This window comes from Syngnathoides biaculeatus, chromosome 2 (assembly GCF_019802595.1).
Source record: "Syngnathoides biaculeatus isolate LvHL_M chromosome 2, ASM1980259v1, whole genome shotgun sequence".
NCBI lineage: Eukaryota > Metazoa > Chordata > Actinopteri > Syngnathiformes > Syngnathidae > Syngnathoides > Syngnathoides biaculeatus.
Window position 1 is genome coordinate 43,333,166 of NC_084641.1, and position 13,303 is coordinate 43,346,468.

General features: G+C 42.0%; 1 protein-coding gene and 1 non-coding gene across 21 annotated transcripts in view; both read left to right on the forward strand.

Annotated features, from left to right (window-relative positions):
- lama5 (laminin, alpha 5) overlaps positions 1-13,303 on the forward strand; it is a 377,096-nt gene that overhangs the window by 225,636 nt on the left and 138,157 nt on the right. For all 20 annotated transcript variants that reach the window (XR_009793010.1, XR_009793011.1, XR_009793012.1 and 17 more), the window contains 2 exons: positions 3,083-3,297; positions 3,375-3,475. Coding sequence is in view for 17 of the 20 variants with exons in the window: in XM_061806903.1 (XP_061662887.1) it covers positions 3,083-3,297; positions 3,375-3,475 (316 nt within the window). In the remaining 3 variants the exon portion in view is untranslated. The remainder of the gene's footprint in view (positions 1-3,082; positions 3,298-3,374; positions 3,476-13,303) is intronic.
- Positions 11,042-11,114, forward strand: trnai-gau (transfer RNA isoleucine (anticodon GAU)). Its single transcript has one exon. It is a non-coding gene; the product is annotated as a tRNA-Ile (tRNA).

The window sequence follows — 13,303 nt, forward strand, 5'->3', positions numbered from 1 at the left end:
ATAGAAATGCTATAGAACTTTAGGACCCAAGTTCTATAGATCTTTTCTAAAGAAATTCTATAGAAGCATTCGACAGAAATGCAACAGAAATTCAAGACAACTTTCGGACCCAAGTTCTATAGAACTGTTTTAAAGAAATTGTTCGAAAGAAAATGTTCAAAATAACTTTAAGACCAAAGTTCTATAGAACTGTGTTCTGAAGAAAGTTCCACAGAACTTTTCTTCAGAACTGAAACATTGCTTCTACATTGTATTCGTAAATTGCATTAACGTGACAATCCCACATACAGTCAACGTTGCCTTAGAACATAGAAACAACGTTGCCATGCTACATGAAAATAAGTTATTCAGCCCACAGTGATACATCTTCAACAGGAGGAGGAGTGAAATGAAGCTTCAGGGAGAAGAGATAGCGAGGGTGGATGACTACAAATACTTGGGGTCAACAATAGAGAGCAAAGGGGAGTGTGGTAAAGAAGTGAAGAAACGGGTCCAAGCGGGGTGGGACAGTTGGCAGAAGGTGTCTGGTATTCTATGCAACAGAAGAGTCTCCTCTAGGATGAAGGGCAAAGTTTATAAAACAGTGGTTAGGCCGGCCATGATGATGTTGACGTTCTTGCTCTGAGTGAGCAGGTTGGATAGGATTAGAAATTAGCTCATTAGAGGGACAGCCAAAGTTGGATGATTTAGAGACAATGTTAGTGTGCGTCCTTTCTGAAAGAGGTGAGACAGGCTCTCAATGGACAGCAGAAGCTCCCGGAAGACTGGACTACGACATCCAAGGTAATCAGAGAGACAGGCAGGAGAGTAGTTGGTGTGTCTTCTGGTAGGAAAGGGTCTCTCCTCAGACTTGGTGGTGGAACCCCAAAATACAAGGAGTCATACAAGGAAAAATATTAGCGAAGTTGAAGTGGGACACTGAGAGGACTGAGGAGAGGTGAAAGGCGTCGAGATGCGGCCTAGGGCAATGGTAGAGGTGGCAAAGGCTAAACAAGAGGCACATGAAGACATGTACACCAGGTTGGACATGAAAGAAGGAGAAAAGGATCTCTACAGGTTGGCCAAACAGAGGGATAGAGATGGGAAAGATGTGCAGCAGGTCAGGGTGATTAAGGATAGAGATGGAAACGTGTTGACTGGTTCCAGTAGTGTGCTAAATAGATGGAAAGAATACTTTGAGAAGTTGATGAATGAAGAAAATGAGAGAGAAGGCAGAGTTGAAGAGGCAAGTGTGAAGGACCAGGAAGTGGCAATGATTACTAAGGGGGAAGTCAGAAAGGCACTACAAAGGATGAAAACTGGAAAGGCAGTTGGTCCTGATGACATACCGGTAGAGGTATGGAAGCAATTTGGAGAGATGGCTGTGGAGTTTTTGACCAACTTATTCAACAGAATACTAGCGGGCGAAAAGATGCCTGAAGAATGGAGGAAAAGTGTTCTAGTTCCCATTTTTAAGAACAAAGGGGATGTTCAGAGCTGTGGGAACTATAGAGGAATAAAGTTGATGAGCCACACAATGAAGTTATGGGAAAGAGTAGTGGAGGCTAGACTCAGGACAGAAGTAAGTATCTGCGAGCAACAGTATGGTTTCATGCCTAGAAAGAGTACCACAGATGCATTATTTGCCTTGAGGATGCTCGTGGAAAAGTACAGAGAAGGTCAGAAGGAGCTACATTGTGTCTTTGTGGATCTAGAGAAAGCCTATGACAGAGTACCAAGAGAGGAACTGTGGTACTGCATGCGTAAGTCTGGTGTGGCAGAGAAGTATGTTAAAATAGTACAGGACATGTATGATGGCAGCAGAACAATGGTGAGGTGTGCCTTAGGTGTGACAGAGGAATTTAAGGTGGAGGTGGGACTGCATCAGGGATCAGCTCTGAGCCCCTTCCTGTTTGCAGTGATAATGGATAGGCTGACAGATGAGGTTAGACTGGAATCCCCTTGGACCATGATGTTCGCAGATGATATTGTCATATGCAGTGAAAGCAGGGAGCACGCAGAGGAACAATTGGAAAGATGGAGACATGCACTGGAAAGGAGAGGAATGAAGATTAGCCGAAGTAAAACAGAATATATGTGCGTGAATGAGAAAAGTAGAGGGGGAAGAGTGAGGCTACAGGGAGAAGAGATAGCGAGGGTGGACGACTTCAAATACTTGGGGTCAACAATACAGAGCAATGGAGAGTGTGGTCAGGAAGTGAAGAAACGGGTCCAAGCAGGTTGGAACAGCTGGCGAAAGGTGTCTGGTGTGTTATGTGACAGAAGAGTGTCTGCTAGGATGAAGGGCAAAGTTTACAAAACAGTGGTGAGGCCGGCCATGATGTACGGATTAGAGACGGTGGCACTGAAGAAACAACAGGAAGCTGAACTGGAGGTGGCAGAAATGAAGATGTTGAGGTTCTCGCTCGGAGTGACCAGGTTGGATAGGATTAGAAATGAGCTCATTCGAGGGACAGCCAAAGCTGGATGTTTTGGAGACAAGATTCGAGAGAGCAGACTTCAATGGTTTGGACATGTTCAGAGGCGAGAGAGTGAGCATATTGGAAGGGTGCTGAGGATGGAGCTGCCAGGCAAAAGAGCGAGAGGAAGACCAAAAAGGAGGTTTATGGATGTGGTGAGGGAAGACATGAGGGCAGTTGGGGTTAGAGAGGAAGATGCACGAGATAGGGTTAGATGGAAAAAGATGACACGCTGTGGCAACCCCTAATGGGACAAGCCTAAAGGAAAAGAAGAAGTGCATCACAAAGTATAGATTGGAGTGTGAGTTGAATTTCTCTTGAGGAACACCATCAAGTAGAAAAAACAAACCTGTACTTGAACAGAATGTGTCGACTATCTATATCCACTGTGACTTTCAATTACCTGGCAACCAGTCCAGTGTGGACCCTACCTCTCACCCAAAATCAGTGAGAATAGGCTCAAGCAGAGTAAGCAGTTTAAAAGAATAATAAATTGAGGAAAGACTAAACAGGAACCGCAACCACATTAAATACAAATATCCACATCCCAGAAGGGTGAGTGGAGGCAACTTAACTGTAATATCCAAACAGAACTTTGTCATTAACAGTGGTCTCTTTGACAGGTGTGCCCCCGGTTACTACGGTAACCCTATGGTGCTGGGCAGCAAATGCCAGCAATGCAATTGCCATGGCAACACGGACCCCAACATGCTTTTCACCAACTGCCACCCTGTGACAGGCGAGTGTTTGAGCTGCATGAACAACACAACCGGGTCTCACTGTGATGAGTGTGCTCCTGGCTACCACGGAGACGCCATCTCTGCAAAAAACTGCACCCGTAAGTCTGACCCGTAATGATACGTCAATGGAGGTGTTACATAATTGCCAAACCACTGAGACATTGTTATTGTATAGAATGCAGTTGTTCACCGTGTGGCACCATGTCATGTGATCCTCACACTGGGAAGTGCCGCTGCAAACCAGGAGTGAGCGGACCACAATGTCAACGCTGTCAGGTTTGTTGACGTTTAAACATTATACACATTACGTACTAGGAAAAAAAAGTGTTCTTTTTAATAGTCAACAGGGGGTGCTCTTTCAGCAGTATTTTCTGGAAAAGTGAGACATGAGTTCAGCCAGTATTGAGCACATCACTGGTGTTTCGCACCTAGGGGTTAGGGTTAGTGAAGTCGGCTGTGATTTTCCACTTAGCTCCAGGTGTCCCACATCAAATCTACTGTCAGATCTGCCTTGTTCCATAAAAAAAAAAAATAAATACATTTCCCATCTACAGTCTTGGTTGTCTGACCCTATAGAGCATGTGCATGTGACGTCACAGTTTGCACGGCGCCATATTGCTGGGTAAACCTAGTTGCTCTGCAGTGCGGGAACCTTTGAACCGCAGCAGATTTTTCAAATTGCCCAAGACCTGTTTTGCTGTTGGTTGACACAATATGCGACACAGTTCTTCAAAGATATCGTTCTATAGAATACCAGGTGAAAGACCAGAAAGATTGATGGGCTGCCAGTCAAACAAAGCTGCTCTGGAGTTGCTGAACATATTTTTCCCAATGGCCAAGACCTATTGTGGTGTTGGTTGTCACATTAGACGAGACAATTCTTCAAAAATATCATTCTACCAGCTAAAATGATGAGAAAAAATAGATGGATTTCGGTAATCAGACATGATGGATGGTGCCCAACGAAATACACACGCCTGTGTAACGACCATTTCATTTCAGGTAGGAATTAATATTCTGATTCTCAAATTAGCAAGAAGTATTTATAACGCCAAATTGATTCATTTGACAACAACGCATATTTAAAAAAAAAACAAAAACTGTCGCAGATAGGTTCTTGGAGGTTAACGTGTGGCCGCAAAAGGCTTCTGTCTAGTACAGAGGAGATGACTCTCTGTCCTAATTTTTTTCCACTCATAGTTAATGAATGTGAGTTTGTGTAAAACCACGGGTCATTTATTTAAATATTGGTATTTGTATTGAAATAAACTGAGTGGGTTAATCACTATGTGGGATTTATTCCTGATTGAGAACAGATCCAGCAAGGAAATATTTGTATGCGTCCAGACTTTTATACGCTTTTGAAGTTTTCTGTGTAAATCTTGATGACATACTCATCAGATACATGTGTATATCCAGTTGTCCAAGACAAGCGGAAGCGAATCAACAGTCCGCTTTCTTATCGGCGAAAACATCGACTTCGGCATTAGATATGGGTCCTCTATGCCAAGTGTCTCATTTTTCCATGTACCTTTATTTATCATCACCTTCTAAATGTTTAACGATTTTGGACAACACTATGGGCGTCATGCTATAATACATATTTTCGTCTCGTCTCAATGGAATTAACTTGCAACAATGCTTTGTTTGACCTGTGATGTGGAGATGTCACATGATTTTATGACGTAGTTGCACTAGCTCTATTGCTGAGACTCCCTCCCACTCATTCATCACTTCACACCTGGACTATTGTAGTCGACTCTTGTTTGAGTACCCAAGCAAAATACTGGACAGACTATCATATGTGCGGAATTCAGTTGCCAGGTTTCTCCCCTCAACCAAACCTTGGCAGCACATGATAACCACCAACACCTACAGTGCCAAGATAAAGTAGTGTCCCCCAAATCAAATGATTTCCCCACTTTGTTTCAGATCCTCAAACAAATATAAATTGACAGATATTACCCAAGTGAACTGAAAATGCTGTTTTAAAATAATTTATTAAGGAAAATGGTGTTGATGAGCCCTGTGACTCACTGACAACCTGTTCAGTGTGTAGTCTGCCTTTCGCCCAAAATTAGCTGGAATAGCTCCGGCACTCATACGACTTTTGTGAGGATAAGCGGCTTGGAAAATTTATGTATTTAAAGTTACCTCCCCCCGTGTGAAAAAGTAATGCCCTCCTAGCTTAATAATTGCTTGGGCAATCCTCAGCAGCAACAACTTAAATCGAGCATTTCCTATTCCTGGCAATAAGTGTTTCTGATCTCTATGGAAATATTTTGGCCCACTCTTTCTTGCAAAATATGATTGGCTGGCAGCCAGTTAAGGATGTAACCCACCTCTCGCCCAGAGTCAACTGGGAAAGGCTCCACCACAGGCCTGCATCCCTAATCAGGTTAAGTGATATGGAAAAGGAATAAATAAATGAATGTTCTTTGCAGAAATGTTTGAATTTAGCAAAAATTTAGGGTGTTCTTGCAAGATTGGCTTTTTTATGGCCATGCAACTGCATTTCAATCAAATTCAGTCTGGAATTTGACAGGGCCCCTCCAAAACCTTCATTTTGTTTTCCTAAGCCACTGAGAAATCGACTAGGTGCTGTGTTTTGGATCTTATTCTGCTGCAGAACCAAAATGCACTTCAGGTTGAAGTCACAAATTAATGGTTTAGGGATTTTCTGTTAAAGATTTTAATTCATGGTTCCATCAATCACAGCAAGTTGTCCAGGTCCTAACTTTCATCTCATCATCCAATATAATATGACCCACAGTCTTGAGAATCATTCCAATTTGTATATTTTTTTGCAGACCTAAGATGGGCAAATATGTTCATTTTGGTTAGTTTTCACTTTTGAACTCTGCCATCCATATTCAACACCACCCATTGTGATTAGGGTTGTGGCATACTTGAGCCAGCCGACTTGGGCAAAAGGCGCACTACACCCTCAACTGGTCAGCAGTCATTACTAATTGGGAACAAAACCCATGTTGCTTGCACCAAAGTCAGGTCAGTGTACCATTCCACCATCAATGACCTGGACTCTGCAATGGATGCCATTTTTGCAGAGACTCTTGTTTCCAAGGGAGCCATGCAGTTCTTTCGAGGATGTCATGAGTTCCTTTTATGGCCTCCTGGATTAGTCATTGTTGGTCTTTTGGGGTGATCGCTGAAATTTCAAATTGAGGGTGTTATGTATAATGTAATTAGCGTCTATGCCCCACGGGTAGGATGTGACTGAGAGTTAAAAGAGAAATTCTGGAAGGAACTAGATTAAGTAGTTCTGATCATCCCAGACAGAGGGAGAGTTGTGATTGTTGCAGATTGTAATGGACATGTTGGTGAAGGAAACAGGGGCAATAAAGAAGTGATGGGTAAGCACGGCATCCAGGAAAGGAACTTTGAGGGAGAGATGGTGGTGGACTTTGTATAAAGGTTAAAAATGGCAGTAGTGAACCCTATTTTTTTACATAAGAGGCAGGAATAAATAGTGACCTACAAGAGCGGAGGTAGAAGCACGCTGGTGGATTATAGTCTGTGCAGGCGATGTAATCTGAATGAGGTTATTGACTACAAAGTAGTGGTTAGGGGAGAGTGTAGCTCAACAGTATAGGATCGTGGTGTGTAGGATGACTCTGGTGGTGGGTAGGAAGATTAAGAAGACAATGGTAGAGCAGAGAATCATGTGGTGGAAGCTGAGAAAGGAAGAAAGCTGTGTGGCCTTCCGGAAAGAGGTGAGAGAGGCTCTTAATTGACAGGAGGAGCTCCCAGAAGACTGGACTATTACAGCCAAGGTGATCAGAGACACAGGCAGGAGAGTACTTGGTGTCTCTTCTGGTAGGAAAGGGAGAAGGAGACCTGGTGGTGGAACCCCAAAATACAGGAAGTCATACAAGGAAACAGATTAGAGAAGAAGTGGGACAGTGAGAGGACTGAAGAAAGGCTAAAGGAATACATTGAGATGTGACGTCGGGCAAAGGTAGAGGTGGTGAAGGCTAAACAAGAGGCATATGACATGTACAGTGAAGAAAATAAGTGTTTGAACAACCTGCTATATTGCCCACTTAGAAATCATGGAGGGGTCTTAAATTTTCATCGGAGGTGCATGTCCACTGTGAGAGAGATAATCTAAAAAGAAAAATCTAGAAATCACAATGTATGATTTTTTTTAACAATTTATTGTGTGATACAGCTGTAAATAAGAATTTGAACACCTTTCTATCAGCTAGAATTCTGACCCTCAAAAACCTGTTAGTCCACCTTTAAAAGTCCACCTATATTCCTGAATCCGGTGCACCCGTGTGAGGTCGTTAGCTGCACAAAGACACCTGTCCACTTCATAAAATCAGTAAGACTCAAACTGATAACATGGCCAAGACAAAATTGTACAATTCCACACGGCTGGAAGGGGCTACGGAGAAATTGCCAAGCAGCTTTGTGAAAAAAGGGCCAGTCTTGAAGCAATCATTAGAAAATGGAAGAAGCTAAACATGACGGTCAATCTCAATCGGAGTGGATCCCCATGCAAGATATCACCTCGTGGGGTCTCAATGATCCTTAGAAAGGTGAGGAATCAGCCCAGGAGTAAACATCAGGACTTGGTCAATGACCTGAAGAGAGCTGGGATCACTGTTTCCAAGGTGACTATTGGAAATACACTAAGACGTCATGGTTTGAAATCATTCATGGCACGGGAGGTTCCCTATTTAAACCAGCTTGTGTCAAGGCCCATCTTAAGTTTGCCAATGACCATTTGGTTGATACAGAGGAGTCATGGGAAAATGTTTTGTGGTCAGATGAGACCAAAAATGAACTTTTTAGTCATAATTCCACTAACCGTGTTTGGAGAAAGATGAATGATGAGTTCTATCCAAAGAACACCATCCCTGCTGTGGTAGCATCATGCTTTTTGGGTGTTTTTTCTGCACATGGGACATGACGACTTAAGGAGAGGATGACCGCGGCCATGTATTGTAAGATGTTGGGGAACAACCTCTTTCCCTCTCAGAGCATTGAAGGTTGGTCTTGGCTTGGTCTTTCAACATGACAATGACCCGAATCACACAGCCAGGAAAACCAAGGAGTGGCTCCGTAAGAAGCATATCAATGTTCTGGCGTGGCCTAGCCAGTCTCCAGACCTAAACTCAATCGAAAATCTTTGGAGGGACCTGAAACGGCATGCTTCTCAGCAATAGCCCAGAAGCCTGTCTGATGTAGAGATCTATGTGAAGGAGTGGGCCAAAAATACTCCTGCAGTGTGTGCAAGCTTGGAGAATAACTACAGGAAACGTTTGATCTCTGCAATTGCAAACAAAGGCTACTGTACCAAATATTAATATTGTTTCTCTCAGGTGTTCAAATACTTATTTGCAGCTGTATCACACAGATAAATCATTAAAAAAATCATACATTGTGATTTCTGGATTTTTCTTTTTAGATTATCTCTCTCACAGTGGACATGCACCTACGATGAAAATTTCAGACTCCTCCATGATTTCTGAGTGGGAGAACTTGCAATATAGCAGGATGTTCAAATACTCATTTTCTTCACTGTATTACAACTCTTCCAAGTCCTGAAGATGCAAAACAGACAGCTGTCAATTACACTACAACCACCATATTTTACTGTTGCAGTATTCTTTCTTAAAATGTGTTCTTGCTTTTATATTACATGTAATGGGACATACAGCTTCAAAATGCTTTAACTTTTGTCTGATGAGACAATTGAGACAAGATAAAAGTCTTGTGAATCATCAAAATTTCCATCCATTCCTCCATTTTCCGTATCGCTTGTCCTCCTGAGGGTCGCAAAGGTGCTAGAGGGTATCCGAAGTGACTTGGTGAGAGGCTGGGGACACCCTGAATTGATCTCCACCCAATTGCGGGGCACATATAGCAAAGCAAATGTATTTATATCGCGATTTCATACACAAAGTAACTCAATGTGCTTTACATGATTAAAAAAATTTGAATACAAAGGAAAAAAACATTTAAAGTGAAGAAAAAAAAAAATTAAAATTACAATAAAATATAAATTAAAAAATAAAAAGTACCATTAATAACAGCATACAGTGCAAAAAAACATAATTAAAAGTGGAAATACTCTAAAAAGCCTGAGGAAAAAAAGAAGAGTTTTCAACCTGGATTTAAAACAATTCACTTGGGGCTGACTTCACCTCTGTTGGCAACTTATTCCATTTGTATGCAGTGTAATAGTCATATAATAGTGTAATATGGTGCTTCACCATGTTTGCCTTGAACTCTGCACTCCAATATTTGACCCGAGTCTGTCGATCTCAGAGCTCTAATGGGTTTGTATTCTGTAAGCATTTATTTAATATATTCATTCCCTAAGCCATTAAGTGATTTATAGGCCAGTAGCAGAACTTTCAAATCGATTCTAACGTTGACTGGAAGCCAGTGTCGTCACCTTCTTTTCCTTTCGGCTTGTCCCGTTAGCGGTCGCCACAGCATGTCATCTTAGATGAACTCATATTTGTTTGGCACAGTTTTACAAAGGATGCCCTTCCTGACGCAAGCTCTATGCATTTAGCCGGAGAGAGAAGCTAACAGCACCTGGTATTCCCGAGCGGTCTCCCATCCAACTACTAAGCAGGGCCAAACCCGCTTTGCTTCTGAGATCTGACGAGCCAGGGCGTTCTTAGGGTAGAATGGCCATAAGCCGCCCTGCAAGCCAGTGTTTGGACTTTAAAATTGGAGTAATGTGCTCTGACCTGCGTGCGCTGTGGTCCAGCTGTAGAGCATTAACCTCATAGTTCTGAAGACCAGGGTTCATATCCCAGCCATGCCTGTGTGGAGTTTGAATGTTCTCCCTGTCCCTGCGTGTCTTTTCCCTGGGTACTCCGGTTTCCTCCCACATCCCCAAAAATGCATTAACTGAAGACTGATTGTGACTGAAACTGTTGTCTGCCTCCATGTGCCCTGCAATTGGCTGGCAACCAGTTCAGGGTGTACCCCGCTTACTGCCCGATGACAACTGGGATTTGCTCCAGTAGAAGAACTTTAAAATCTATTCAAATGCTGACTTGAAGCCACCGTAAGGACTTTAGAATTGCAGTTATATGCTCTGACCTATTTGAACTGGTCAGAACCCGACCTGCAGCATTGTGAATGACCTACAGCTGTTTTATGCTTCCTTTGGGGAATCTAGTCAGGAGACCATTAGAGTAGTCAAGTCTACTTGGGATAAAAGCATGGATGAGCTTTTCCTGGTCTTCTTGACACATACAAGCCTTCACTCTAGATAGATTTTTCAGATGGTAAAAGGCAGTTTTTCTTAATTTGACTGTTGTCAGATTCCGCTTATCCGCAGGACTAATCGGGAGAAATGTTCTGACCGACTCTCCAGTTAAAGGGTCAAGCTACCCCTTTACTCCAGCCTACTCTTAACACCGTGCGTGCACGAGGACTGGAGCTTCTTAAGTCAGTGTCGAGATGAATTCGCCTTGGTGTACTAACTGCCTTTAGTTTTGCAGAGCCAATCCGGTCTGCCCTCACTTATCCGCCCTTGTCGCGTAACCTTACAGAGTAACAGGGTGACAAAGTGATCACTCCGCGTTTACAGCAGCTTCATTTCTTATGAATCGATTGCACTTGTCATTGACCTAGTAAATTTAACAATCCTTGTTAGGATTGTACAGATTTGTTTTATCTTAAAACGGAGATTATCAATGAGTGACTGATTAAAATAAAATTTTATGACTAAATGATGTTAATGTCGTTGACGGTCTATCTTTAATGAGGTTGAATGGTAATAATGAGACAACTCAATATAAGAATGACGCTGGTATTATCCTGCCATTACCTTATTATAGTAGTTGAGGCCCTGTAGCTCAGTGGTTAGAGCACTGGTTTGATAAACCAGGGGTTGTGGGTTCGTATCCCACTGGGGCCTCCACTCCCTGAGAAGGGTTGCGTCAGGAAGGGCATCCGGCGTAAAAAAAATTGTGCCAAACATATGTGCGTTCATCTGAGATGACACGCTGTGGCGACCCCGAAAGGGACAAGCCGAAAGAAACTTACTTACCTTATTATAGTAGTTGTTTTACTTGCGCCCAATCTTATATGGAGTAGTCAAAAATAAGCATCCCAAGTTACTCGAAGACTTCTCCCCGCCAGCCTGCCACATAACTATTGCACCGACAGAAGGACCTTGTCTCTTTGTCAACGAGAAATGAACAAAAAAAACGGACTTCCGTATCCAAGGTCTTTATAGCTTTTGGGTGGAACATTCTGGAAAATGTTTGCTGAATCTACGCCCAGTGGGAAGGGCTCACTTTTTATCCAATAGGGCCCCTTTCACCATCCCTGGGTTGACTTGTCACACCCCTCTTAGCTTCACTCAATTTTGGGCCAGGCACCCACAAAGTCAACTGTCATTTTCCCTTTAATCAATAAGTGCATCTTTAAAAATGTAACCACAAACTTGCGTTCAGTTTCACCCTAGTTTTTGAGCAATAGCATAAATGTATCAACATTCTTGTGAATAGAATTCTCTCATGCATTCTCAGGCTTGCTTCAGTTTGTTCCACATTATGTGTTGCCTTGTCTGAGAGAGACAGTCATACACAGGTTATATTCTTTTCACAAAGCAGTTTCAAAGCATCATATTTTCTGCTAAAGGTTTAATGGAAAAATACTTCAAATCAATCGCAAGGTCTGAGCGGCTGCATCCTGTTGATGTCTTTATGTCAAAAACAAGATGTGAATACAAAGATAATAATTGGGTTCTTAAGGTTGCTGACCTTGATATATGTATGTAATACAAAGATATGAAAAATAATCAGGTTTATATAAGGTTACTGACTATGGTATATTTATGCAATGTGGTGAGATGATAATAAGTAGGAAGGCTACGTTTATCAGAGAGATCTTGGCCGTGCTGGTACCCAATCAAGTATAATTTTGTTTGTCGTCATCTGGTGTTCAATTTGAGAGTTGGTTCTAGGGCTCAGCTCAACACATGAACCCAAGCCCTACAAGCCAATTGCTATCAATTCGCTCCATTGCTATTCGTGGCATGGCAACTTACTTGACACTGTTGAAAGTCAGGTCTGAATCCATCAGAACATCAAGGTTTTGGACTTGGTCTTTGTTTTCTGAAGATAGTGAGTCCAGGTATATATTCACAGCAATTCTCTTTTCTTTATTGCCAAAAGCAGTTGTCTCAGTTTTGTTGTGGTTTATTGAGTAAAATTTTGGCCACTGTGCCGCCTCATGAAGATGTCTTTTAACAAAATAAAATGAGCCTTCTTGTTGATTTTGCTCAGCAGTGGTTTTCGTCTTGGAGCTCTGCCATGCAGGCCATTTGTAAGTGAGGCCCACAGTTCTTTGGATGTTCACCACTGGTTTATGTTTTCACCATTTTGGGATTTGATTGATGATGAGAAACATTTATTTGTGACAAACATGCTGGAAACTTTAAGTCTGGACAATCTGTACAAGCATTTGCATTGGTGACAGTTTGATGTTGGAACAGACTACAATAACCTGTTGTTTTTCGTGGTCAATTGGTAGCAGAACCACCCGGGAAAAGTAAAAAATTGGTACGTAGCGGGGGATGTATGTTTATGTAGGTACCAGAATGTTTAAAATATGGAAACAGTATTTGTACTTTGCATATTACAGAAAAAAAGAGGTATTCAGTTAAACATTTAATTATAAAACCTTATAAATATAATATATATTTGATTGTAAATTGATAATACAATTTATAAAACACTTACTGTATTATATTACTGTATAGTTACCATTCATCACTCGTAAACCTGTGCTGGAGCTGCCTTGTGGGTACCAGAATGTTTAATCAACAGTACAGCATTGATACTTTGCTCACTTGAGACAAAAATTACACTAAAAGTGACCAGTTAAACAATGAAATTAGATTTTTATTGGAGTATAGAAAGACACAAACAAAGCAAACGCGTGATGTCTTCTCGTGCAGCACCGAATGCCAGTGATGCCATGTTGTGACATAACTTCCGGCAGGCTGTTGTGACATCACTACCGTTCTCCTGGGGCTGCCGTGTGGGAACCAGAATGTTCAATCAACAGCACAGCATTGATACATTGCATAATTGAGAC